The sequence below is a fragment of the Schistocerca serialis genome, unplaced genomic scaffold, assembly GCF_023864345.2.
Source record: "Schistocerca serialis cubense isolate TAMUIC-IGC-003099 unplaced genomic scaffold, iqSchSeri2.2 HiC_scaffold_1343, whole genome shotgun sequence".
Taxonomy (NCBI): Eukaryota; Metazoa; Arthropoda; class Insecta; order Orthoptera; family Acrididae; genus Schistocerca; species Schistocerca serialis.
In genome coordinates this window covers 3,920,083-3,947,687 of record NW_026047562.1, presented here as the reverse complement: position 1 = coordinate 3,947,687, position 27,605 = coordinate 3,920,083, and the positions used below count along the sequence as shown (strand labels likewise).

At 43.3% G+C, this 27,605-nt stretch overlaps 1 protein-coding gene across 3 annotated transcripts in view; it reads left to right on the top strand.

Annotated features, from left to right (window-relative positions):
- The window catches only part of LOC126439759 (protein roadkill-like), a 327,044-nt gene that overhangs the window by 54,141 nt on the left and 245,298 nt on the right, over positions 1 to 27,605 (top strand). The window contains exon 3 of one of the 3 annotated variants that reach the window (XM_050090584.1): positions 12,266 to 12,689. The exons of the other annotated variants lie outside the window; for them this stretch is intronic. Coding sequence (XP_049946541.1) covers positions 12,266 to 12,653 — 388 coding nt within the window. The 3' untranslated portion in view covers positions 12,654 to 12,689. Of the gene's footprint in view, positions 1 to 12,265; positions 12,690 to 27,605 lie in introns of those variants that run through there. 3 annotated transcript variants of the gene reach the window in all.

The following is a 27,605-nucleotide window of genomic DNA, read 5'->3' as shown; positions in this document are numbered from 1 at the left end:
AACAAGTGGGTAAGATTACGTATTATCTTCTCGTTGTATCCAAGAAAATGAAATTTTGACAGAAACTTTCTGCCCAGATTGCTACACTAGTAAGGTCCAGTTGTACAGTCCCCGGCTAGCAGCCGCTTAAGTTCTGATTCGGAAGTAACGCAGAAAACGTTTTGTACGAATTTGTAACAACGCCTAATGGCAGAACAATCGCGGGGTAACTAAACCGGTGTTTCTGGCAGGGTTACTGAAGTTAATCGGCGAACAAATTTTGACAGTAGCAGGAATGTCCACAGAATTGGTGATGACAAGATTGTTAGAACGAGGAAGCAGAATAAACGGGGACATCACACAAATTATGGAAGGACGAGACTATTCCTAATTTATATAAGAATTTCGTAATACTACTTTCCGATCTCATGCTTGAGAAACTGGTGCGCATGAATAAAATGTGACTCTATTTCCTAACATAAAGCTTTTTGCTTGTTGTAGGCCTAATAGGCATTTGATATTGGTACTTGGTGAATTATATTCTATCGTGTTTTAAAAATGACCATTTGTGTCAAAACAGTCTCGCTAATTTGGTGTGTGTGTTACAAAATTTGCTACAATATTAGAAAGGCCTGTTTTGTTTTATTTAGCATCCAGCGACAAAATAGACGTGATCAGATCCAGAAAACACCAATCTTGGGTATAATTTGTATTAACAGCTTTTTCAGTATTAGATAACGAAATTTCGATTTTTCATGCAGCAAAAAGTTTGGCGAACTTTGGTGAGGTAATAGATTCTTGTGCAGAAAGCAAAAGCACGCCATTTAAAGCTGTAGCAAGATTAGAGAGAAAAAATGCTAGGAGGTAAGTATTGAAATGTGTACTTTCTTGCTTGTCTCTTGTCTATATTGGTTTTATGCCTCCTATATTTTACTTTTGTCTCACAAAACAGGAAGTTATTAGCTATTAGGCAATAAAGAGTCCAAATTTTCTGAAGAGTTCTTGTTCTCCCGATTACAAATAATCCCATCCGCTATTAATGGCTCGTTTTTTTAAAAATAAAGATGGGCAGGCTGTCAAACTGGCTGACTGGGAGCAGGAGAGGCACCACAGGACATTAATATTTCCACAGTCCTGAATATAGTTTAATGTCATCGCTTACAAAATATACCCGTTTCAATTCCACAGAGTGAAATACAGTGACGTGCGATAGGAGAATGCTGTATGAAGAGGCGTGGCACTGCACTTTGGCACACTTAAGACCAAATAACATGTCTTATATTTTCTCGAACACGTATGTTTTTGTTTCAAATTTTTCAGAATGATGTGTTTTACAAGATGCCTTAGGGTACTTTTGAAAATTCGATTTTTTTGGTGTTGACCGGTTCGCAAATATCGTAGATGCGAGGCTGATGCGCAGAGAAGTCTGAACTACAGTGGGCAGTCACCACGTGGCCCGTGTTGACGTTCAGTGATTTTGCTGTTTCTCCTTCGTTTACTCTCGCGTCACATGAAAGCAAAACGGATATCTTTGGCCGGGAGGTATCAAGTGAATTAAAATACATTCACATAATTACTGAAGGCTGATATACATTATTAGTTTCAGATTTTATTTTGTTTCCACGTTTCTGACATCAAGCACCAATCGCCTTGCAGAACAATGAAGTTATTTTTGTCTGTTTGCTAAAGAAATTTGGCCTTTATTAACCTTTTCTGCAGAGGCATCCAATGTATTTGAAACGAAATTTTTAATTCCACAGTACTGGCTAGTTTCAACTGGTCGCTGCATTTCAAGTGCAAGTTTTCAACTTCTAGCACGTATGGCATTATTCCATAATAATGAACCAAACATGAGATAATGCAGCACTGGTACTCCAAGAAAATTTACATCTGAATCTGGACATACGAATGTGCGCTTTAAGTTGCAGTTTAAATGTGCACATTTTAGTATGGTTCACGAAATTCTGATCTCTTGGAGTACCCTGTGACGTCTTACTGGTTTTACAACGTAATGTAAGATCTTTCAATGTTTTACACGTACGTACATACGGGCTTCCTACGTCATGTTAGCTGCGCAAGCGCGGGGCGGCTCTTACCTGGCGCTCTCCGGCAGCTGCTGGAACCAACCTGTTTCCAGCAGGTCGTGGAAAAATATTGCTAATGCTGGTTTGACAAGCGTTACTTTCAAAGTAAATATCCTTTAACGTAAGTTGGACTATGCGCGAGGATGTACCATGAAATTCTTAAATCACAGAGTGTTTGACTCCATTTAAAAATCAACTCTTTAATGACAAACCATGTAGAAGAATTTCGAACCCTGAAGATCAGACATTTATGTCATTATTAAAAATTTTACTGCCACATTTGTGTGATGTGTCTTAAAGTGTAACACGCGCAAAAAATCAACATTATATCGAAAGATTAGCTTCTCTTGCAGCTTATTAACCTTTGTGACGCAATATTATATGTGGAAGCTTTGCTTTTCTTGTAGCAACACTATGTATGTTAATGTAAGCCGTTAACTCGTGTGTTACCGCTGCTTAACAGGGGTGTTGCTATTGGCTGACTACATCACGCGCCCTATGCCCTGAATACTCGCTGTCATGAGCTGGCGAGATCACGTGACATGAGCCGTGGCTGGCTCACAAAAGCGCATCGCAATCTCGATTTCAGTGATTCGGAAAGTAACATGCGGTGTTTGGTGGAATTCCAATGTGTGCTGTCGTAATACGAAAATACGCAACGTACATGTTGCTGCACATCAAAGATATTTCCAAAATGTGACTTTTTCCCTGAGTTTCGTTTTCTAAAGTGCCGGGAAATTCTACACCCATGTCCAAAACCATAACCATTCAAAGGATTGATAAGTTTTGCACTTCTGAGGGAAAAATATACTGTCACTTAAGACAGAAAGTGTTTTCACGAGGGAGAAAGTGTATTTTTAAGCGGGAAATCCGGGAAAAATCCGGGAATTTTTTTCCTTGTCCATGTATACATCCAGTATTAATCAAATTTGATACGTATGAAGTATCGTCTCTGTTGTGTGACTGGATTCTTGATTTCCTCGCAGAGATGTCACAGTTCATTCTGATAGACGGCAAATCATCGAGTAGAATAGAAGTCATATACGGCGTTCCGCAAGGTAGTGTCATAGGCCCTCCGCTGTTCCTGATTTACATAAATGATCTAGGTGATAATCTGAGCTGCCCCCTTAGATTGTTTGCAGATGACGCTGTAATTTACCGTCTAGTAAAATCATCAGACGATCAATTCCAGTTACAAAATGATCTAGAGAATTTATTTATGATGCGGGAAGTGGCAGTTGGCACCAAACAAAGAAAAGTGCGAGGTCATCGACATAGGTACTAAGAGAAATCCGCTAAATTTTGGGTGTACGATAAATCGCACAAATTGAAGGGCTGTCAATTCGACTAAATACCTAGGAATTACAATTACGAGCAACTTAAATTGGAATGACCACATAGATAATATTGTGGGAAAGGCGAAACAGACTGCACTTTGTTGGCAGAAACTTAGAAGATGCGACAAACCTACCAAAGAGAGCCTACATTACACTTGTACCTCCTCTGCTGGAATATTGCTGCACGCTGTGGGATCCTTACCAGGTACGATTGGCGGAGGACAGCTAAAAAGTGCAAAGAAGGGCAGTTCGTTTCGTGTTATCGCGCAATATGGGTGAGAGTGTCACTGATATGATACGCGAGTTGGTGTGGCAGTCAATGAAACAGACGGTTTTCTTTGCGACGAGATCTGTTTACGAAATTTCAATTTGCAGCTTTCTCTTCCGATGGAAAATATTTTGTTGACATCCACCTATGTAGGGCGAAATGATCAACATAATAAAATAAGAGAAATCAGAGCTCCAATGGAAAGATTGAGGTGTTCCTTTTTCCTACGCGCCATTTTGAGAGTGGAATGGTAGAGAAATGGTATGAAACAGGTTCATCGAACCCTCTGCCAGGCACTTCAGTGTGAATTGCAGAGTAAACACGTAGATGTAGATGTTGATTCCCTCCTGTATAGAGATTCAAGTACTTTCTGCTTTGATTGACCAAGATAATCAGCTGCAGATTTGATCGACTTTGGAATCCAGTGAACATTTAAAACCTTCCTGCACCTCAGGCAGGCAACAGAAGCACACCCATTTCCACTCGCAGTCATGGAAGACAGAGAATTAGTGTTGAAATTATATCAGGGGCAGGCAACAAACAGAAATTTTTCAATTTTCGTGCATACAAATCATGCGGGTAATAACGCGTAATTTAGCACAGGAAGTACATACCTACAAGTAAAAAAATTTTAAAAACGCTACATATAAGATAACAAACACCTACATGTGCTACATGCACACTGAAAACATCATCGACAGTGTCGAATTGCATACTTAGTGTCCAGGATAATAGTATTAATAATGCAGCACATGCTGATATCAAAATCCGTATGCTCCGTAGAGAATGTGAAACAAAGCAGAAAAAAATAGAACGCCAAGATGACATGCAAGACTTGGAAAGGTAAGAAGTGGGGAAATGTTTGGGATGCAAACACGCCGGCCGCGGTGGCCGTGCGGTTCTAGGCGCTACAGTCTGGAGCCGAGCGACTGCTACGGTCGCAGGTTCGAATCCTGCCTCAGGCATGGATGTGTGTGATGTCCTTAGGTTAGTTAGGTATACTTAGTTGTAAGTTCTAGGCGACTGATGACCTCAGAAGTTAAGTCCCATAGTGCTCAGAGCCATTTTGTGATGCAGCGTCAAGGGTAACAGCAGCCATGTCTGCGAGCTGATAGTCCGTGCTGCTGGAAACGTCGTCGAACTGTTCGTGCAGATGGTCGTTCTCTTGCAAACGTCCCCATCTGTTGACGCAGGGATCGAGACGTGGCTGCACGATCCCTTACAGCCATGCGGATAAGATGGCTGTCACCTCGACTGCTAGTGATAAGAGGCCGTTGGGATCCAGCACGGCGTTCCGTATTACCCTCCTGAACCCACCGATTCCATATTCTGCTAACAGTCAATGGATCTCGACCAACGCGACCAGCAATGTCGCGATACGATAAACCGCAATCGCGATAGGCTGCAATCCGACCTTTATCAAAGTTGAAAACGTGATGGTACGCATTTCTCCTCCTTAGACGAGGCATCACAACAACGTTTCACCAGGCAACGCCAGTCTACTGCTGTTTGTGTACGAGAAATAGGTTGGAAACTTTCCTCATGTCGGCACGTTGTAGGTGTCTCCACCGGCGCCAACCTTGTGTCAATGCTCTGAAAAGCTAATCATTTGCATGTCACAGCATCTTCTTCCTGTCGGTTAAATGTCGCGTCTGTAGCACTTCATCTTCGTGGTTTAGCAATTTTAATGGCCAGTGGTGTATTATTCAGACAACATTCTGCATCACTAGAAATAAGTCTTCTCGCCACGGCAACTAAAGACAGTCTCTCTAATTTAGATTTTTTTCACAGTTTCCGGAAAATATTGAAGTTGCTTTTTTGAATTTGTACTGAGGCACAATTTTCCTTTCACTGTGTAAAGGAGTGTTGTCGCTTTTTGAACTTTCATCAGGTCCAGTGTGTAATTTTGATTATGTGAGGCAAGTATATGTGACACCCATTGCCCCGGGGGGAGGGGCGGTTTGAATGGAATAAGACGATTTCAAATGTGAAGAAACAGGACAACTGTTGCGTTACACAATTTTTATCGGAACTAGTGTGCTCTTTCTTCACATCGACATTCTTCAAAAACAGACGTTGAAAATGAACAAAAATCTAAACGACAAAACTGGTCGCTGCAGTGGACTCGGGGAACTGCTGGCGTAATCGGCGCCCAGCGCTACCAACAGAAATGGCAAACTTTCAGATTCACCTCACAGTTTTGGCGCTACAGCTGCAGGGTCGCTGGCGTTTGCAGAAATGAAAAAGCAGGGAAGTCGACGTGAAGTGTTGCGGACAAATCCGATACGTGACGAAACCGAACGATGGACCCACGAGACACCTTTCAGTGTGCCACTTACATGCAGTTACCGCAGCTTGCACGGTGGTTGTCGGGAGGCGTGGACATCCGTCGTTTTCCTTTCAGTTCTTGCTCTGAGGGGGATAGCTTGTTGATGTACAGAGTATCCAATAATAAATCAATACTCCAACGTACAGCTCTAAAACCGGGAGTGTACTTACAACGTGCAGCCCATATTTTTATAGGCAGGCACGTTGATGATTTGGCGCTGATATATCCATACTTTCCTCGATACATGGGGAGCAGATAACGGTATTTTACTAAATATCGATACATTGGATACTGTACATTTTAAAAATATCAAGTCATAGGCAAGCTCTATCATTCCGCAATCGAGGTCTGTTAAAACCCGTCGTGCGGCCATCAAGACGTCGGAAAGCCTTTCCCAGGAGCCACCTCAGTACAGGTGACAGCGGCGCCAACCCGCCGCCCTTTTATACCTTGTATACGCGATACTGCTGCCATCTGTATGTGTAGATATCGCTATCCCATGACCTTCTGTCAGCTCAGCCTGTCTCTGCCTGGAAGCACCCGGGTGGTTCTACAGCGCAAAAGACCTGCTGTCAATTAGAAATCAGAAACTACTCGAAATTGTACGTAGACGGAATAGATTTTAAATAAGCTAAACATTTATTCAAAACAACTGATGCCTTGTCATCCACAAACTAAATACTTTCCTTAGTGAAGTGTGGTTTCACATTTTAATGAACAATATGATCAAATAGCACACCATCGACTGCTAGACACATTTGGAATCGCTGTTTGAGCGAGAGAGATGTACTGGACAAGCTACATTGGATGATACGTTGTCGTGTGGTCTGGCGCGTATCATCTGACATACCTGGGGTTCATGACAGACTCTATCTTTCAGTGCTCCCCGTAGAAAGAAATCCATTTGAGTCATATCAGGGCACCTGGCTGGCCTTTGTACTGCAGCATTCCGTCCCATACAACGGCCAGGAAACTTTCCATTCATTGGTCGCTTTGGAGCAGGCGAAGAGTCTGGGCAGTGGTCGTGTTCGATCCACATACACTGTCGCTTGTCCACGGAACTACCTCCAGAAGAATAGGCTCGATGTTAGTAAGAATATGTGCATACGTATTTCCATTTAATCACCCCGTGGAAGAAGTAAGGTCCCACAGTATAATTTCGTATCGTGCCAAATCATACATTGGTAATTCAATACCGTTAGTATTCTACCTGATGAAGCGAGCGCACATTTTCAGAATCGTTTGCCATGCACTGCAGCGCAGAAAGACAAAATTTTGAGCCACGTTCAAAATCACGTCCTCAGGAGTTCCCAGTGGAGTGTCAGATGGTAAGGGTGGCATTAATGTAAATGCGGGGTGCGAGAGACACTCGTCTGCCTGACCCCTCATTCAATGAACACAGGATATCTTAAAGAATACCCGCTCTGCATTTAAATTCCTTCGTCCGTTTCTGAAGGGTTGCCCTGCAAGGCAAAGGAATTTCTCGCTTTCGCAAATAAGTGTATGCTTTAGGTGACAGAGCTCTTAAAGTTAATGAATGGGCAATGTCCTCCGAATTCCACTTTGCCCTTTTATTTTCATTTAATAGACATCTTATTTGTGCCGGTGTAAAACACTTTGACAATACACTATTTACACTTTTGTGCAATACGACTTTTGCTTTCACGCCAGATGACTTTTCTGCTCGCTTCGACGAAAGAACACGTCGGAGATAGTTCGTTTTACTTCGTAAGGCTGCATCACATTTTTTAGTGCCGCTTCTTTCTGTGCATTCAGTTTTTTTAAAAGTTCAGTCTCGGCCCTCAGTTCCTTAATTCCCAAATTCTTATTCACTACTTCAGTGGGTTCATGAACGCAGTCTGTACATGCGGTTCGGTCGACTTTCTTTCTTTCGGCGGCACAGTTTCTAAAGCTGTCAGAGACAGCTTTTGCAAACTTCTTACTCCACAGCATTGTGCACGTCTTCCGGATCTCTAAAGCATAAATTTAATTTTAATTTTATTATTCGTAAAATTATTTACCGAGTAGGCCTACTACTCCTAAAAATTACTATGCAACTGCATTAATTTCTCACTAAAAATCAGATCAATTGACGAAAGCGATTAAATATGAGTGGCATAAGCGGCTGCAATAGCCCAGTTTGATAAAATGTAAATATACAATGTAAGAGGAAATACAGGTATACGAACCCATAACCTCCAACATGGGAGTCAGAAACCACACCACTACGCTGCCAAGTCAACTGGTCAGCATCAGCTATTGTTACAGAAGTAAATGTAAACAAATTACGCGAAATATGATGATTTTGTCATTTTAACTATATACTAGCTTTAAAATACTCAACATATCGAGAATACTTAAAAAAACGGCTATTTCTAAGACAAATGTAGCTATTATATCCAGGAGGAAAAGGAAATACACTTGAGCAACATTATTTATTGCCTGTACAATATAGCGAGTCATTCACTCCCGTAAAGCAATATAGTAATGCGTCAAAAGGCATCGCATTTATGTGAATTCGTTTGTATTACGGTAATTTTTCAGTTTCAATTATTGAAAGTGTTATGTATGTGCAGACGTCTTACCCTTTCGTTTGCATCGCCGCTTTCCACAATTTCTTGTCCACGCCAGTTCGGAATGTTTATGCAGGGGATTGCTGCTGGTAATAACTTCTTTCTTGAAGGTAACCCCAGAAGCTCATTTCTCAAATCCCGTTCACAATCTTCTGGCCGATAGTGACCTGACCACACACGTGGAGTTTCCGCATTCACTTTGTCCTTGCGTTTGCATCGAACCATCCATTCACGTCGCAAGTGCTCATCCTTGGGAAACACGTGATACGTAACGTCCGTCGTCGTCCGAGCACCATTGATGCAATGTGCCACGGCACACTCACAGCGAGCCTTGCTCGTGGCTGTCTCAAAACTGAATGCTCGGCGCTGCAGCCTCCTCTCCTCTCCTCTCCTCTCCTCTCCTCTCCGTGACGTCAAGGCGCGCGAGGGCGTCTGCGAGTTTTTTTACTCGCTTGGGGCTGGAATGGCCTGCCTGCTTTTCCTATATGCCTCGGTTCCGAAATGCCGTGCCGGCGTTTCCGCGGCGCGCGCCTTAAATCGATGGCGACGCACTGTGCAGACCCATCCGGGCAGCGTTCATTTTTAGGTAAATGAGGTGGCACCACTGCGAGACAGCAGACGATAGCCACCTCCCGAAACACAACATTGTGGAGTAAATTACATCAACACAGGAACAGAAATCAAAAGCCAAGGTTGCTACATAAATTACGAATATACATCAGTACCGAATACCTGTTCATCTAAAGGCATTTTCATCTACAATTCCCTCCTAAATGGATGGATATATTCCAAAGCGATTATAAACGAAATGTGGTGCAATTATACCGGACAACTGAAGACTTGGTCTTCCATTGTGTTTCCTCTAAGAGGTAAAAGTTCCCCTTGATTGGGTGGATTGAAGCGCAACCATTCTTGTGACACGAGTAATTTTTTTTTTGTTTTTACGGCAACAACTAATTTGTGTAATGTCGGCACTAGTTTTTAGCCATACAAAAGTCTCTATGGTTGATCAAATTACCTATTTTGATAAACTGCTTGCAATGATGGATTTATACTCCAAATTTCGTAGTGCACTTTCTTGGCGGCTCTGGCAAACCGCGTGGTTTATTTTCGGTCGCCTTTCTGATGCGTCCAATAGCGGCAAGGCTGACTTGTGTGTAAACTACAATCCTTTCTTTTTGAGACTGGCAACATTAGCCCCCAGTTCTCTCTGTGCCGACTCTTTAATACAATCCGTGATTGCAACAGAGGTGACTGAGCCATTTTTACCCCAAAGATCGCAATTCTTTGCATTGTGCAGATTTTCCTGTGATGTGGTGCGCTTGTCGATCATCTCTGAATAACATATTCGTACATGTCCACAGAGCATTTCACACGGTGGATTACTGTCGACTGTTGAAGAAGATGGAAACGTGTGGAATAGGTTCCCATGTATGTGAGTGGACCTCAGCTCTTGAGTGACAGAACCCAGTATGTTGTCCTCAGTGGCGAGTGTTCGCCAGAGGCAGGAGTGCTCCAGAAAAGGGTGGTGGGACCGCTGTTGCTGTCTGTATACATAAATGGTCTGGTGGACAGGTATTTGCGGCTGTTTGCTGATTGTCCCCTAGTGTACAGTAAGATGTCGTCGTGAGTGAGTGTAGGAGGACACAAGGCGAGTTGGTCAAAATTTCTAGTTTGTGTGACGAATGGCAGCCATCTGTAAGTTGATGCAGGTGAGTAAGAAAAACGGACACGTAGTGTTGAGGTGTTCCGCTAGACACAGAGGCGTCGCTTAAATGTCTGAGCGAGAGTTCGCAAAGTGATACGAAATGGAACGAGGTTGAGAGGACTGCGGTAGGGAAGGCGGGAGGTAGACTTTAGTTTGTTGGGAGAATTTCAAGAAAGAGTGGTTGGCCTGTAGATGAGGCTGCATGTAGGCCGCTGGTGCGACCTATTCTCGAGTACTGCTCGAGTGTTTGGTATTGGCAACAGGTAGAATTAAAGGAAGACAGCTATAGGATTGACAGCTGAGCTGCTAGATTTGCTACTGGTAGTTTAGAGTGACGCAGAGGTATTGCGCAGAATCTTCAGGAACTCAAATCGGAATCACTGGAGGGGAGCCGACGTTCTTTTCGAGGAACTCTGTTGAGAAAATTTAGAGAACCGTCTTTCGAGGCTGACTGCAGAACAGTTCTAGTTCCGGCAGTGTACACTTGAGACAAGGCGTGTGAAGATAGGGTGAGAGGCGTTGTCGCTCGTACAGAGGCATACAGGCAGTCGTTTCTCCCTCGCTCTACTTGGGAGCGGAACGGAAAAAGCAGATGACTGCAGTCAGTTGAGAACTTTTTTATATGTACCAGTTACTACTATTGTTTCATATGGTTGCTGCTCCACCTACATTGATTATTTTGTACTGAATGCAGCAGTTTTATTACGTCTGTAGTTTCTAGTTGGTATTTCACTTGTCTTTGGAGCTTCTTACTGGCTCTCTCGCTTGGGATTAGCCTTCAACTGTGGGGAGAGGTTCCCGCGACATTGGTTAAAGTTCAGCAATGCCAGATCTATACAAGTATTTTGATATTTGTAAGTGAACATGCGATAATGAATCAACACTCTGTTTGTATTTCTTACAGGCACCTGATTTCTTTCTGGCATGATCTAATTTATGCATTGCATTAGATACAGGAAATACAGTACTTTTTTGAGACTGGTCTAAAGTTACGGCTTAAGTGTTTGTACTACTACTGAAAGAGAAATTTTACTCGGAAGCAGCGTAGCTGGTGTACACTTTAAGTTTACTTAGAACTTTTTAAGTATAAATGTAAAGTTTTACGCCTTCTGTAGTGGTGTGTAACTTATTTTGTGTCCAGAATTTTCAGAAAATGCAAAAAGTTGCACAAAGTTAACATGACTGAATATAGTAGTTGTGCAGGATGCCGCCTGCCACAGACCATATGGTGGGTTGCAAAGTTTGTAAGTAGATGGAAATGAATGTTCCAGTGGATGTATCTCTTGTTGCATGCATGATTATATGAGCACATGTGATGATTATTATGCAGCAGGTAGTTTGTGTGTGTGTGTGTGTGTGTGTGTGTGTGTGTGTGTGTGTGTGTGTGTGTGTGTGTGTGTGTCAGGGAGAGTCGACCTGGTGCCTGTATTTGAAATATGTCGACCAACTTATTGTGTACGAAGGAGTGACTTTTATATCTTTTGTCGGTATGTCAGGAAATTTCCATGTTACTGGTCTGAATCACTTAGCTGTCTGGTGAGGAAATTGTATTTCAGTACTTACAGATACGTTTAGTTTCTAGTGTTTTCTTCCTAAGTGACTGAAGGAATTGGTACCCAGAGAAGGTAGTTTTAGGGGTCTATTTGAATGTAGATGAAGGATTGGGTAGCAACTGCATGCCGAGGTGAAAGGAGGCGGATCTGTGGAGTGAACTATGAGGGAATGTGCCAAATGTATTTGTTACGGGATGGAGTGCACCTATTTTTAATGGGAGATGGCTGAAGTTTTTGATTATGGGCTAGTGCTGTGGATCTGTCTGTAATACGCTGGTTAACCCGTATCGCAGAAGCGAGGTTTCTAGATTTGTGACTTGTCGCTCGGAAGAAGTGTATTCCGAATTGTTGGCAGTTTTGCGGCTGTGACAGTTTCTTTCATTTGGTGTGTGTGTCTCGATAGTAGAGACTAAGTGTGTCGATGTTTTGTGCAGGAACCTTTCTGATGAAGAGCGAGGCAGGAGGCTGAGAGAGGCGGCTAAGGAGGGGGCGGTGGAGGAGGTGCGGGCGTTGCTCGCGGCTGGGGCGGACGTGGGGGCGAGGGGCGGGGCCGGGGGGACCGCCCTGCACTGGGCTGCATGGAGAGGCCACGCGGCTGTGGTGCGGCTGCTGCTCTCTGCGGCGTCCGACCCCAACGCCAGGAATCAGGGGGGGCTGACGCCGCTGCACTTGGCGGCACGGTGGGGCCACGCAGAAGCGGCGGCTGCGTTGCTGCAGGCCGGAGCCGACAGGGGGGTGAGGACTAATAGTGGGAACACCCCCCTGGACATCGCCAGGCGGTACAACCATCAGGAGATCGTCAGGATGCTAACACAGAGTTAATACACGCCACTAGAGGAAATGGCATCCTGCACTTCATTCTACATGATATTAAAATAAAAAATTGAAAAAAAAAGATCGCTTTCTCTATTCATTTCTACCTTTTGAAGTCCACACAATTTCTCCAGTAACACCACAACTACTGCAACAACAGGAGACATCTGTAAACCAACGTGACAAACCTTCCTTTTCAGAATTCACTCTGTAAAACATTTCACAAGCAATTTCTGCAAAAGCTCGGCAACAATTGCAAAATACTCCATCATTCATAAACTTCACTTCTCTCTCCCTCTCTCTTGTGTTTCTCGTCCCATATACAGTATTCAAACAGCTTACAAGAATACAGCCGACGTCTCTCACAACCGCCTGTATTTCGAAATGTAAACACCCAATCTCTTCCAAGACACAAATGCGAGAATACCGGTTGTTGTGCGTTAATGTTAGTTCTTTCCACCAGTCTCCTACATTACCTAATTACTGCAAACTATTTGCTAGCAGTGTCTTATGTTGCTACATTACATCACTGCGAACTGCACCATTCTCATATTACCGCCATATAAGCTGTTCACTTAGAATGTATCTTCACTTGCGACCTCACACTGAATTCACTTACGTGTGTGCATTGCACAAGTACTTTTCGTGTTTAATTGTAATGTCACATTGGTAGCAGTGCTCACACCACATCATGCTCACACCATCTGCAGCCTTCTTGCCAGCTCACCTTCAAATAAAGAGAATTGAAGAACCACCTAAAATCATTCGACTCCCAAACACCTCACTTGCTGCTCTTACAGAACAACCTACCATCTCTCAAGGAATTACACTCAATCACGTGGGACATGCAGCCATCACTGGAAGTATACGGCAGTTTCCCCAAATTACACTTTTGCGTCTCTGTAGACGCTTTGGAAGCAGACCACACTTCGAACACTCATTCCCCTGTCTGCTGTGACACAATTAGACTTGGCATCCCCGTGCGTGCATGTGTGACCAAAGCGGCAGACTGCATTCTGAACAAGAGCTTCTGTGGCCCTCATGTGGCGGCGTTACACACGCAAGCTCCTCAACATTCTCTGTGAGGAAGCAGCGGCGCCAGGAGACAGTATTGACTTGGTGAGTGACCTCCACGGCATTGATGAATACTTCAGGCTCTGCCAGTTGATCCTCAACATAAATAAATGTAATATACTGTGCATACACAGGAAAAGAAATCCACTACTGTACAATTACGCTGCTGATCACAAATTGCTGGAAACAGTAAGTTACGTAGGAGTAACTATCCAGAGCCACCCTACGTGGAATGACACCACTTACTAAGAAACTGCGGCAGGTCTTTTCTCAGCGATTCCATAATCACATGTTTTGGGCTCCTAAATCCAAATTTAGTGCTTCCTGCCCTGTAGTATGTCGATTTAACAACGAAAGCCTCAAAATTTTCCGACTTTTCTCAGATTTTAATTTCTTTCACAAAGACTACGTGTTTCTCAAAGTTGAAAACCCGACACAAAATTAAATTGGACAAACTCTTCTACAACATGCAGCAATCAGCAGTGATTTCCTGACAACGAGTGGTGACCGCGCTAGAGCGTCCTGAAAAAACGGTGACTCCCCAAAATTCGGATCGCGCCTAACGCCATTCACCTGTTGCACTCTGCTATTACGGCACTTTGGAACGGTATGGCACGCTTCAGTAGACGGAGAACAGCCCAGAACTCCATCTGTGTTCTTCGCATCGTCAAACACAATAGCACTCACGGCAGACATCTGCTGTCCAAACAGACGTCATATATTTTGAAACGTGTTCGCATTTATTTAAACTAGTGCTTCTAAGTGTGTGGTTGGTATCTGAGAAATGGCTAAAATTTGTTTTGATAACGAAATACGTAAATCTCAGTCCAGTGCGACAGAAAAGTGTAAAAATTAAATTTTGTACGGAACTATGCGAAGCACACGCTACACGATGCGAAATCCAGGCTAGCCGGTACATCAAAGAATTCGCCTGCGAGAGAGGAGGTCGTTTTCAATGTAATTTATACATACCATTTATCTGCAAAACAGGTAACTCAATTTAAAATATTGGTCCTGAATATTGTAAATCTTTATCTTCAGACTTGTAAACAATAACTGCACCAGATCTGCTACCGTATTTATAGTGCAAATGAAGATAAAATGTAACGCATCCCGCTTTGTGTCAAAACTGCTCCAAAATTCACAAGATAACGCCTTTCTGAAATAATTTAGGGATTCGGAAAGTCTGAAATGATAATTTCACAGATACATTCTGGTGTGTGGCGGAGGGTAGTTTGAGTACCACAGCTGTTCCGGCCTTTTCCTGTTGCAGTAGCGATGCTAGAAATATCTTTGAACTACTCGTCTATTAAGAGCTCTGAATGGAAAGTAAGAAACCCGGAGATCATCTGGCGTGCATTTCCTCGCCATGTTACAGTTTTAGGTGGAACCTTTAACCTGCCACCTCTGCAGTGGGCGACATAGGTGGCTGAGACTGACGGCAGGGCCAGGGAATCGTGAGAAACTGATCCAAGTGCTTCACTCAAAAACTACCTCGGGCCATTAATCTGAGAAACGAGTCGTGAAGACAGCATCTTACACTTGCAAGTGACAAATAGACCCGAACTTTTCGAATCTCTTAGGGTAGAACGGGGAATCAGCTATGCCAAGACCGTTACAGTGTTACCGAATACGACCGTAACCATAAATAGAAAATAAGTTGGGAATATTATTGTGCTTAGCAAGAGCGACGAGAAACAGGCTTCAGCTTTCCTTTCCTCTGCAGCAGCAACAGCGCGGGTATCAGTGGAAGCAGTTGAAGAGCATTGTGAAATACGCTTCAGACAGGTGTGTACCGACCAAATGCGTTTCAAGCCCGGTTTCACAGCGATGAGTTTACAGCACTTCTTTTCATTTAAGTGCGCGTCTGCGCACGCCAGATCACGAGATAACAAAGGAATTTCCGAGATCCGAATTTCATCGATAAAAATGACGCCAAAGAAACAGTTGTTTCTGGAAAGAGCAACGTATCTGTAACATGTTGCATTACTCCCTACGTAACGAAAGCCCGTGTAAACATTCGGTCTTGTCTGTAAGGCAGAAACGCTTACGACACTGTTATTCACGTGCAAACAGCAACAGGTGGCGTCAAGACAGCCCGCGCAAACGGCCGGCGCAGTCGCCGAGGGGAAACTCGCAGGTGGGGGAGCGACGCAGAATGCGGGCAGCGAATCCGGCAGAGGGCCGCGCATGCGCAGAAGCAGCGGCGGGGCGGGAGCAAGCGGTAGGGGCGGTCCGACCACGGCGGCGGCGGCGGAGAAAAGACCGGCCACACGAAAGGGGGCCGAAACTAAAGCGGAACCATCACTTCCCGCATAAAATGTGTAATACTGTTTAGCGATTACTGCTCCAGTTGTACTCAACAGTTCCAAAGTCGGTGATGATCGCAGACACCAGCGTCCGGCTGCCATTTAATGTCCCAGTATTACAAAGATATTTTCACCCGCTCTCGCAGCAATTTCGCAGTTATGTCAGAGCACGCTACATATATCTAATGGCAGCCCACGATGTACTAACACTAAACATAACTTCGATAACAACCTCTGTTACAATTAGTGCGCTAGATGATTTAATACATGTAATGTTTTATTTTTGCAGCAAGTCTCAATGACAGGTATAGGTATATCCGCTGACTTTCAAGCTGTCATTACTATCGATCCAGAAATAAACAACGCTACGGCAGTTCTTTTAAGGGATGGGTTTACACCTGAAAACGTCCAACTTTATCCCAGCAGACGTGCAATTGCATGTTCTGTCGCTGAGACATTCCGTTTAAATATTTACGCGTCATCCGGGACTGACGTTACATATGCACGATCGGACTATTTTTTTTAATCAGGATGTCCCACATCTTTTGGTAAATGTGTGTATGTGAAGCACACGCTACACGATGCGAATTAGAGGCTAGTCAGTACGTCAAACAATTCGCCTGCGAGAGAGCAGGCTGATTTCAATCTAATTTGTATATGTCATTTGTCTGCAAAACAAATTACTCTGATTAAAATGTTGGCCCTGAATATTGTTAAGCTTTGTGTTTAGACTTTATTTACCTGTTTGAAACATCTAAAATGATATATTTTCACAGATACATTGTGACAGTCGCTGTACCTTGCGGTGGACATGAACATTGATGGTAATTAAATTCGTTGGCCTAGCTGTCCGAACGGAACGCTCCTCTGTTCTGGAACCAGTTACTATTAAGAGAGTGACGGAACTGTCAAAAACGTACGGTACAGGTCCAGCGCGACAGCCGTCTGGAGGCAGAAAGGGTGCCAGCATCACAGAACCAGCAGACCAATTCGATACGCCCGCGCATGTGCCACCGGCCAACTGCAGATTTTCGTAATGCAGATTTTGCGCCTTTTTCAGGGAGTAACTCTTCACGAACGCAGTAACTAAAGGATGCAGAAAAAGAGCCGGGAGGACGCATTGTGACAGGAGTTGCGAATGTGGTCACCTCTCTAAACCTCTGCACTCCCTCCGCATCAAACAAGAGAGCTCCAAGGGAAAGATTTTTCAGCGATCGACTCAGAAGGTGCGACACCCTTCTGTGGCGCCCTGCAAAATCTGACTGCAGGTCTGGACACGGAAGCCGTAGCTGAGCGGCGCGCCGTTACACGCACTCACTGCACGCACGTCTCGCCAGTGTCGGCTTCGAGGCCTGACAGACTCCACACCACAGCGGGCTGTGACTAACTGTGCAGGATTACGACGCAGCCCCTGTCAGCTTCTCTGACCGTGACACTGTAATTGAGAAAGCAAAAGGTCTACCTCGTCCCAAAATAATTGGCGGAGGATAATGGAAATTAAATTGTAACCTCCTCCACATAACATCGGTGAATATACATTTCATTGCTCGGTACAAACGCTTCTTCCGTAACGCGAGTGAGTCGCGGCTGAATCTTCCAAAATCCGGTGTTCGGAAATTATTTACAAATGTCGCCTACAGGATTGAAGTAAAGTGTGAATTACATTTTGAATTATTTGAAACTTGTAAGAATAATTAGTAATTAGCACTAAATAATTTAAAAAAAATTCGTTCACATGACATAACACACTGTAAATACTACAAAACATGTTGGCAAGTCCTACATCTGACTTACTTATCTACAGAATTTTCATTTGGGGAATAGTAAACAGTTATGTATAAAATGCTACACAGGCAACCATGTCCACCAGATAAACTCATGTGTGTTAACTGGAGAAACACTGGCCACGGTGGCTGGAAAGGAACAAGTAGGCGGGAAGCCTTCGACTGCAGGCGACAGACTAACTGGGCGACATTTTGGAAGAAAATTTCCTCCAACTGACAGCAAAGCGAGGCCGTGGAGGTGCTGTAAAGCAGGCTGTTCCAGCTCGTCGGCTCCGTTGTGAGCCGCGGAGCGCTCCCTGCTCCAGGGAGCCGTGTCGCTCGCTGTGACCATTCCAGTGGGCCGGCACGTGGCACAGCTGGCTGAGGCAGGCGGCAAGGCAAGCGTTTTGATGTGCCAGCTGCGTCTTACAAGATCGACAACCGCATACTCTTAGATGCTAAGACGTGGTGACATGCTACATCAGGAAATACGATCTTCAGGAAATAAATAAGAAACAACTGTTTTACAAGAAATTGCATACTGAATTTATCGGGCCTCTGTAGCTTGACATTTTCTTTTCATTAGATGGCCTTCATTGTTGCATCCTGAAGAAACGATCGTTCCTTACATTTTACTCTTTTCATTGCTGAGAAAAGCTGCTCGCAACAATACGTAGATCCAAACATGCACATGATCTGAGCGGCATTGTTATGAAGCTTGGGAAATGGTTCAAATGGCTCTGAACACTATGGGACTTAACTTCAGAGGTCATCAGTCCCCTAGAACTTAGAACTACTTAAACCTAACTAACCTAAGGACATCACACACATCCATGCCCGAGGCAGGATTCGAACCTGCGACCGTAGCGGTCGCGTGGTTCCAGACTGTAGCAAGCTTGGGAAATGTTTTTTGCTGTAGTGAACGATACCATCGTGACAAATCCAACGTATTCTAGTACCTCTCTTTCAGCAAAGTTGAATTTTGCAAATCAATAATCTCCAATTGAAGTGACGGTGACAAGTCATCGGGGGAAACTGAAAAAGGAGTGCTGAACACCTTAAGTTCCATTTCCAAACTAGTGAGGTCTCGGAATCGTGTTTCAAACGACGTGATGAGCTGTTATAACTTTGCTTGGTAATCGCCGGAAGTAGTGCCTTCAGGTAGTTTTAAAGAAGCAAGACGATTGAAGAACGTTAAATTTCCATTACTCATCTGCCTCTCAAATAAACGTAACTTTTCCATGAACGCTTTGATCTGGTCGTGCACGTCAACGATTAGCTGCCCTTTGCCCTGCAATGACAGATTTAAATTATTCAGATGCATAGTTATGTCAGCTAGGAACGCCAGGTCTCATATCGATTTTATATCTTTCAGACAACGCATTTCTTCCCATTTCATTTCGAGAAAAAGGGATATTTTCCCACGAATGGCAAAGAAAACATCAAGAACTTTTCCCCGACTCGGCCAACGAACTGCACTGTGGTAAGGTATATCCCCATACTCCGCTTCCATATCTTGCAGGAATCCTTTGAATTGGCGATGATTCATACCGTGACGCCGCACAAAATTCACACACTTCACGACATCTTTCATTACGCCACCTAGCTCTACTGTTTCAGCACACAGTGCCTCTTGGTGAATGTAACAATGAAGAGTCAAAATGTCTTTCCCGAATTCATCCCTGAGCTTATTTTTCAAACGAGAAGCAAAACCTTGGTGACGCCCGATCATTTGTGGTGCACCGTCTGTCGCCACACAATGGAGCTTATCCCACGACAAATTCATATTGTCCACTGATTCACAAACAGCTTCAAAAATGTCACGTCCTGTTGCGGTGCAATCGAGTGCTACCACATCCAAGAGTTCTTCAGTTACTTGCAGCTCCATGTCGACACCACGCACAAAGGCTGCAAGCTGAGCACAGTCCGATATGCCGGTGCTTTCGTCAAGCGCTAGCGAAAATGCAACAAAGCTCTCCGCCTTTTTCCTGAGCTGTGTCTCTAAATCCGCTGCCATGACCAGGATTCGACGAGACATTGTTTGCTTCGACAGGCAAACCCCTTCAATTGCCTGCACCTCCCTTGGAAACAAACATTCTGCAACTGCTACCATGCACGATTTTACGAGTGGTCCCACCGAAAACGGTTTGCCACTCGTCGCAGTGATGTGAGCGACCCTGTAGCTTGCTCGAATTGCAGATTCAGTAGTGTTTTCTCCGCTCTCATTCACCTGAAAATTATAAACGCATTACAGAACACGAACTACGTTGCATGTTTTGATACCCTCCGTATTACGAAACCGTTTTTAAACATACGTCTACTGGTATGTCGTTCTTAAGCCTGGCTACGAGGTCTCTGCGTGCAACGCCTTCTACCTGACTGTATTTAATTCTGTATATTGTACTTCTTCGCAGAATTAAATACATACAAAACACAGCGGTAGACCATCCCTCTCAATGAATCGAAAGGTATCCTCCAATAGAGGTACAGAGCTCCCGCGGCTAGTCATAGCTGTCATTGAGCACGGATTATTACGTCTGCAAGCGGCCAGGGGGCAGTGGGTTCGCTTTCCCCCTCCACGTGGGCTCCGAGCTGCCGCAGTGAGCGCTCCGGAGCGCTCCGGCTCCCTGGAGCTCGGTTGGAACAGCCTGGTGTAAAGTGTCTGGTAGCAAAGCTAAAAAAGAAACTGGAGTGTGGGAAAGGAAAGAAACAACATACTGTTGTCCAGTGTGTGATGTTGCGCTGTGCATGCCAGAATGCTTTGAACCATTTCACACGAAAGCCAATTACGTATACAAATTATTTGTAAAAAAATAGTAATTTAATTTAGTTGTGTATTAAGATATTTTTTAGTAAATGCCTTTGTTTGTTTGTTTCCAAACTTCAAAGTGTTGATTTGTTGTTCCGGTGAGAGGCAACAAGGCCAGGCTCACTCGATTGCGGGGCCAGCATGTGTGGCGGTGGTGTTGTGACGTCACCACAGTGTGTCGGCAAGAGGCGCCTGCCGCGGCCTCCAGTTGATGACAGACTGAAGCAGAGAAACTGCAGACACACTCACTGAGGTCTTGGTGACGCGACACAAAATTACAACGTTTTTCTCTTCCATTATCGTCAAGAGAACTGTAACATTTTCAATATGTGGAAAGTAGTATTGAAAGTCTAAACCAGATGTAATCACTGACCAAATGAAAGGAGGAGGTACTGGTGTCTGTACGTTTCATAGCGTGCTTTTGGGCAGGGCATCTCCACTTTACAAATAAAACACAGTTGTTGACAGAGGAAATGGTGGCAGCCAGAACACATTCATAACCTGCTGGAAAAGAACAGTGCTATTACTACAATTCATGTGGGGCTCTGTAGAAAACACCTGAGGCAGCAGAATGTGATGTTTAAAACGTTAACCAGATGTAATTTGTTATAAAAAAGATGTTCTCAAAAAGAGTGTTCGAGTAGGGCATCTTCCATTTGCAGATAAAATGCAGTCATCGGCAGAGTAGACTAAATGCTGATAAAGAACAGCAGAATACCCCCCGTTACCACATTCCAAATAGGAAGCTGTAGACAGTAGCCTTTGACGTTGCAGAGAATAATATCAAAACATGTTAACCACATGTAATTACTTACCCAGTGCTGGAAGGAAGTACTTATTTCTCGTCATTTAAAAGCCTCCTTTCGAGCAGGGCAGGGCATATTTCCTTGGCAAAAAAAAAAAAAAAATAATAATAATAAAAAAATGCAGTCGATATCAGAATAAATGGTGGCAGCGACGTGGCGCTCATTAACCTGCTGGTAAGGAACAGGAGACAGCATTTGAGGCAGCAGGGTCCCATATGAACAGTGTCTGACCAGGTCTGTTTACCTACCAAGCGGAAGAAGGGAGGAGCAGCTGCGTCGCTGGAGGGTGTCCACGTGTTTGTCGTCGCTGCCGGGGAGAGAGAGGGGCGCTGGAGTTCCAGCGTCAGGGGGGTAGTTGTGAGTTGAGACGCCGAGCAGGGGACTCTGGGCAGTGCAGGCGTAAAGTTAAGAGCACCTGCGTTTGAGTAAAGTGCTCTGTGTTTGAATGCTGTGAAACAGAGGAGAGAGATACGATTAACGGTTCAGAATGAAATGAGGTGTAAGGGTATCAGAAAAGAATATGAAGAGCAATGAAGGTAACATTTTTTTATTTAGTGGCACTGCAGTCGCGCTAGTTACATTAGTTTCATTGTTGAATTAGGCAGCCATATCAAGGAAATTGAGATTTTTCATTAAAGAATGTTTAATTTTCACTCTGAGGGTTTTTTCATGTCTGTCAATTATTTCACTGACGTTTGTGAGAGTAAGATTTTGGTATCGGTGTCTTCCTTTGACAGTGTTAATGTTGTAATATGAAGTGCATACAGGTATTAATATATCTGATAAAGTAAAAACATTTTGCTAAAGGCATATTTCACGACATCCTCGGTCCAAGCCATTTTTATTCAAAGCAGTGTCTCACTCAGTGGTGTGTATAAAACAGTTTGCTCGCTGTCTGGAGCACTGCACAGGGCTCTCAGCAACTGGAGTCAGAAATTTGCAACTGGAGCGCAGACAGCAGCCAAGCAGTGTGTTTCCAAGCAATTACATTACGAGGTGAGATGTTTCCATTTCAGGATCTGTTTGCTACGAAAATTATCAACGGACAGGGAACATTTCACGAACAGCATTACTTGCAGACCATTAACACACGGGGACCACTTTGCTTTTATTAAAGAGATTAATAGTAAAGTTCAGGATTTAATCGGTTTACAGTTTTTACGGTATCAGTACAGTAAGACAACACATCATCACGTCGGAAGACATAAGAGACACGTAATTGTAGGGAAAAGGACAGCCACAAAAGGATGTGCATCATGCGATTAGAAGCATACCAACTGACTTACATAATTTCACCACACTGACTGACTATGGATCTCCAGTTACATCGATTAGTGATGCAGCGGGCAATAAACACAATGCGAATAATTCTTGCTCTACAATCCCATTACAAAAGACGAAAGTTAGAGGAGCAGTTTCAGGAAAAAGAATAGATGTAAAAACCACTCACACACACTTAAAATTTGCTGTTCACAGCCACACAATTTATGCAGATTTTTGGATCGTCCAACTTTTTAAAAACTGAAGCTAAGCTGCGTATGGGTTTTTTAACAGAACATGATGCCATTTCGGACTATGAAGGTGCATTACACTTTCAGCAGAGCATTTCAATACACGAATGGGAAATTAACAGATTAGAGCTTTCTTCATACACAAAAAATAACCAATGGTACACATCATTTTTAACTGACACGTATTTTGCCACAGTCAGTGCGGATGGATTAAATTTCGACGTTTCGCAGACAATCAAAGCCAAGGAAGACAGTCGTGAAGCAGCAACAGATGAACCAAACAACACACTCCATTGGACAGATTTTTCAGATCACCACTAATTCAATCGCTATTGATACAACTTTGCTCTCGCCACATTTAATTTTGAAGGAAAAAAATCAGCCAGACAAAACAAAAGAACTTGTGTCTCTCCCCAAGTCACAGCGTCTACGTCATCGTAAACAGACAGACACTGCAACAGTTAATACAAAAGAGGCAGCTGAGAAGAGGAAAACCTTACAACAGAAGGTAAGTCACACTAAAAAATTTCAAGTTGGACAGTAATTTTTTGGTTAAACACGCCCATTGTCTTAGTAAAGCAAAGAACAGGTGTCACAAATTTGCATTGCCTTATAACGGACCATTTCGGAATCGACGAATCCCACTTCGGAACGTAGGACATCTTGAAACACTCAGAACGAAAGCTTCGACAGGTCTTCATCACATCACCAATACAAAACCGTTCACTGTGTAATTGTTTGACTTTGTACTCCTCATGAAGACAACACCATACCGATATACTACACTTCGTTTCCCTATGACGCCAACCGTTTGTACGTAGTTTCATTGACATGTATGTGTGCATGACAATAACATTTTTATCTCATACAGCACAAGCCATTTCGGATGTTTATTTTCTCTGTTTCATGATTGTTACAGAGTATATATATCATTCCGTGTTCTAACATCTGACCCCGATCGTTACAGTACATCATTTTAAAAACAAAGGTTACGTAAAAGAAGACAAACATTCTTTCGCCAAAGACAAAGGCATCACAAAAGATAAAAGCAACGTGAGAAACAATAACAACGAATTTTGCGCGTCATATTGCATTTTCTCTTACAGGCTAACGTACAGAAGTATGCGATAACGGATTCCAGATAGTACTGATAAAACAGGTAGAGTATGAACATTTGCACAGGTTCGACACGTACTGTCAACTATCGGAGAAGATATTTAATTTCTTCGTCTTCCACTGGGATACTCTAATCCTGAGCTATAACCAGGGTTTCTTCATTGACTGTAAGAATTTTACTCTGCGTCGTATGTGAAGACTTAAGGATTAATTATAGATGGAACATGTGCAGCAATGACTTATGGATTTTTACAACAAAGATATGGTGAGACAACAGGAAGTGAGGATAGCGAACTTTTCATGATTATTATGCAGATGTTTATGATTTATAATATGAAGTGTGGCACACTGATGTTTGGGAGTATTAGGTATTGCGTGATGATTTAACCTTTGGAGCATGCTTTGTTGATTGTGTTTTGGTGTGTTTCTCTGATGAATAGAATTTCTAATGAAACTCCCCAGCAGATAAAAACTGCGTGCCTGACCGAGACTCGAACTCGGTACCTTTGCCTTTCGCAGGAGAGCTTCTGTGAAGTTTGGAAAGTAGGAGACGAGGTACTGGCAGAAGTAAAGCTGTGAGGACGGGGCGTGAGTCATGCTTGGGCAGCTCAGATGGTAGAGCACTTGCCATCGAAAGGCAAAGGTCCCGAGTTGGAGTCTCGGTCTGGCACACAGTTTTACTCTGCCAGGAAGTTTGATATCAGCGCACACTCCGCTGCAGAGTGAAACTCTCATTCTGGAATGTCTAATGGTTTGCGATAAGGTGTTACAAAGCGGCAAGACAAAACTGTGAATTTACAGGAAGATAAACGCTTTCTTTCAAACATTTACATGTTTTTCTTTGGGAATAACAACCTGAAGGATTGAAGACGCTTATTACGATTTACTTGCTTTGATGAAATTTGTGACTTTGCTTCCACTAATCGATTTTCTTCTCATTCACAGAATAATATCATTTATCATTACTTTTCACCCACATTTAATCGACTTCATCGGAAAAAGAATTTCTTAATTATTTTCATTCTGCACGTTGACTTTAGTTGTTCATAGATATTAAGTACTCTCCTTGATAACACTTAAATTTTGCATTTGGGGTAATTATAAGTAACTGGCACGTGCATAGGTTAAGGTTTTGTGGACACATTTTCATTTGCTTTATCTTTTTTTTTGTGACTGACAGACAACAGAGAATGCAGCAACACATTGTTCCTTTCCTTTAGCCTGTATACTTCGGCGCATTTACTTGAGTACATAGAAACACGCACTCTGCAGAAATCACTATTGTACTCTTGCATAACAACACAATGTTTACCTATTGATATTTTCGTAATGCATTATACATGTAATGATTACTGTATTTTAATGTTTCTTTTCTAGCACAGTAAAACAAATTTCGATTATGATTTTTCTGTTTGACATGTTACTACGGACACATCTGTTTAAATTGTAATGTCGATATTCGTGAGAAATGTTTGTTAGTCTTTGTCATTTAATCCGAGAATCTACAATACGTAGTTTTAGATAAACGTCTTGGCTTTATTTTCTTTCACTGTATTGTAACAGAATATACGTACTTTGTGAAAGCAGCACATTCGTGGACTCCAGTATAGTTATTCTCTGGACTGTGAGAAAGTTGGAGGTATTATTAACGTTTTCTTTACCAGGACATGCCGCATCGATTATCGTGATTTTTGGCGACTTCATAGATATTTTGTTAAAAGTAACATGGAGGTACCTTCTGTGAGCGGTCTGGCTCTGAGTTGTCACTGGGTTTGTTGCTGACATGTACGGAGTGCACCAAGTCTGCTCTCAGCCGCCTCCCACACAGTCACGATACGACGCTTTCACTTGGAGAGGTGTTACAACGTCACGAGTGCTGGAAGACACTCCAACATGTGCTACATAGCGTGCTGGGTACACCAACAGCATCGTGTATGAAAAGCAGAAAAAGACATTGCTTCGACGTAATCACAATAAGTCTCACGAGATTTTGTGCAGAACAACGATAAAAAATAAAGCAATGAATGTAATTATTTCCCTCACTTGATGACTTTATAGCTAGTTGACAATAATGGAGTAGACCATTTTCTCAACTTGCGCACACTTCTTTCAAACGAAATGTAACGTATTCTGAGTACACCTGAGCACCAATGTAAACAACATTTGTAACTTGACTTGGCGTTCACCTGAGCACGAAATGGACGAAGCTTTCTGCAAAATAATTTATGAGCGAGTAGTCGCCACTACTTGCAAAACAAGTACGTTATGAGGTGAGGTATTTCCATTCCAGGATCTGTTTGCTACGAAAATCATCAATGGACAGGGATCATTTCACCAACAGGAGCATTAACACATGAGGACCACTTTGTTTTTATTAAGTAGATCAATAGTTAATTTTAGGATTTAATCAATTTGCACACTTTTACCACATGAACACAGTAACAGAACATATTATCACGTTGGAAGGCATAAGAGACACGTTATTGCAGGGAAAAAACAGCCGCAAGAGGTGTATCATGGAATAAAAAAGACATCAATTGACTCACATAATTTCACCGCGGTAATTGATTATGGATTTCGAGTTACATTGATTTTTTATGCCGCATGTAATAAACGCAGTCCCAATAATTCTTGCCCTACAGTCCCACTAGAAAAGACTAAAGATAGAGGAGCAGTTTCAGGAAAAGGAGTAGATGTAACCCTAAAGACACACTTAATATTTGCTGTTCAAGTCCACATATTTTATGCAGAAGTGCCGCAACACGACGTGGTATGGATTCGCCTAATATCTGAAGTAGTGCTGGAGGGAACTGACACCATGAATCCTGCAGGGCTGTCCGTAAATCCGTAAGAGTACCAGGGGGTGGAGATCTCCACTGAACAGTGTGCTGCAAATTTGACAGCCGGCGGAAGTGTTTAAAATCAGAAGACTGTTCCTGGAGCCACTCTGTAGCATCTCTGGACGAGCAGGATGTCGCACTGTCCTGCTGGAATTGCCCAAGTCCGTCGTTGTGCACAACGGACGTGAATGGACGCAGGTGATCAGACAGGATGGTTACGTACTTGTCACCTGTCAGGGTCGTATCTAGACGTGTCACGGGTCCCACATCACTCCAGCTACACCATTACAGCGCCTCCACCAGCTTGAACAGTCCCCTGCTGAAATTCAGGGTCCACAGATTCATGAGGTTGTATCCACACCCGTACGCGTCCATCCACTCGGTACAATGTGGAAGGAGATTCGTCCGACCAGCCAACGTGTTTCCAATCATCAACAGTCCAGTGATGGTGTTGACGGTCGTAAAGATTTGTGTCGTGCAGTCATCAAGGGTAGACGAGTGGACCTTCGCATCCGAAACCCCTTTTCGATGATTTTTCGATGAGTGGTTGGCATGCCGACACTTGTCGATGGCCCAGCACTGCAATCTGCAGAAATTTGCGGAAGGGTTGCACTTCTGTCTTGTTGAACGATTCTCTTCAGTCGTTGATGCTCCTGTTCTTGCAGGATGTTTTTTAGACCGCAGCGACGTTGGAGATTTGATGTTTTCCTGTATCCTGATATTGTAGGTACAC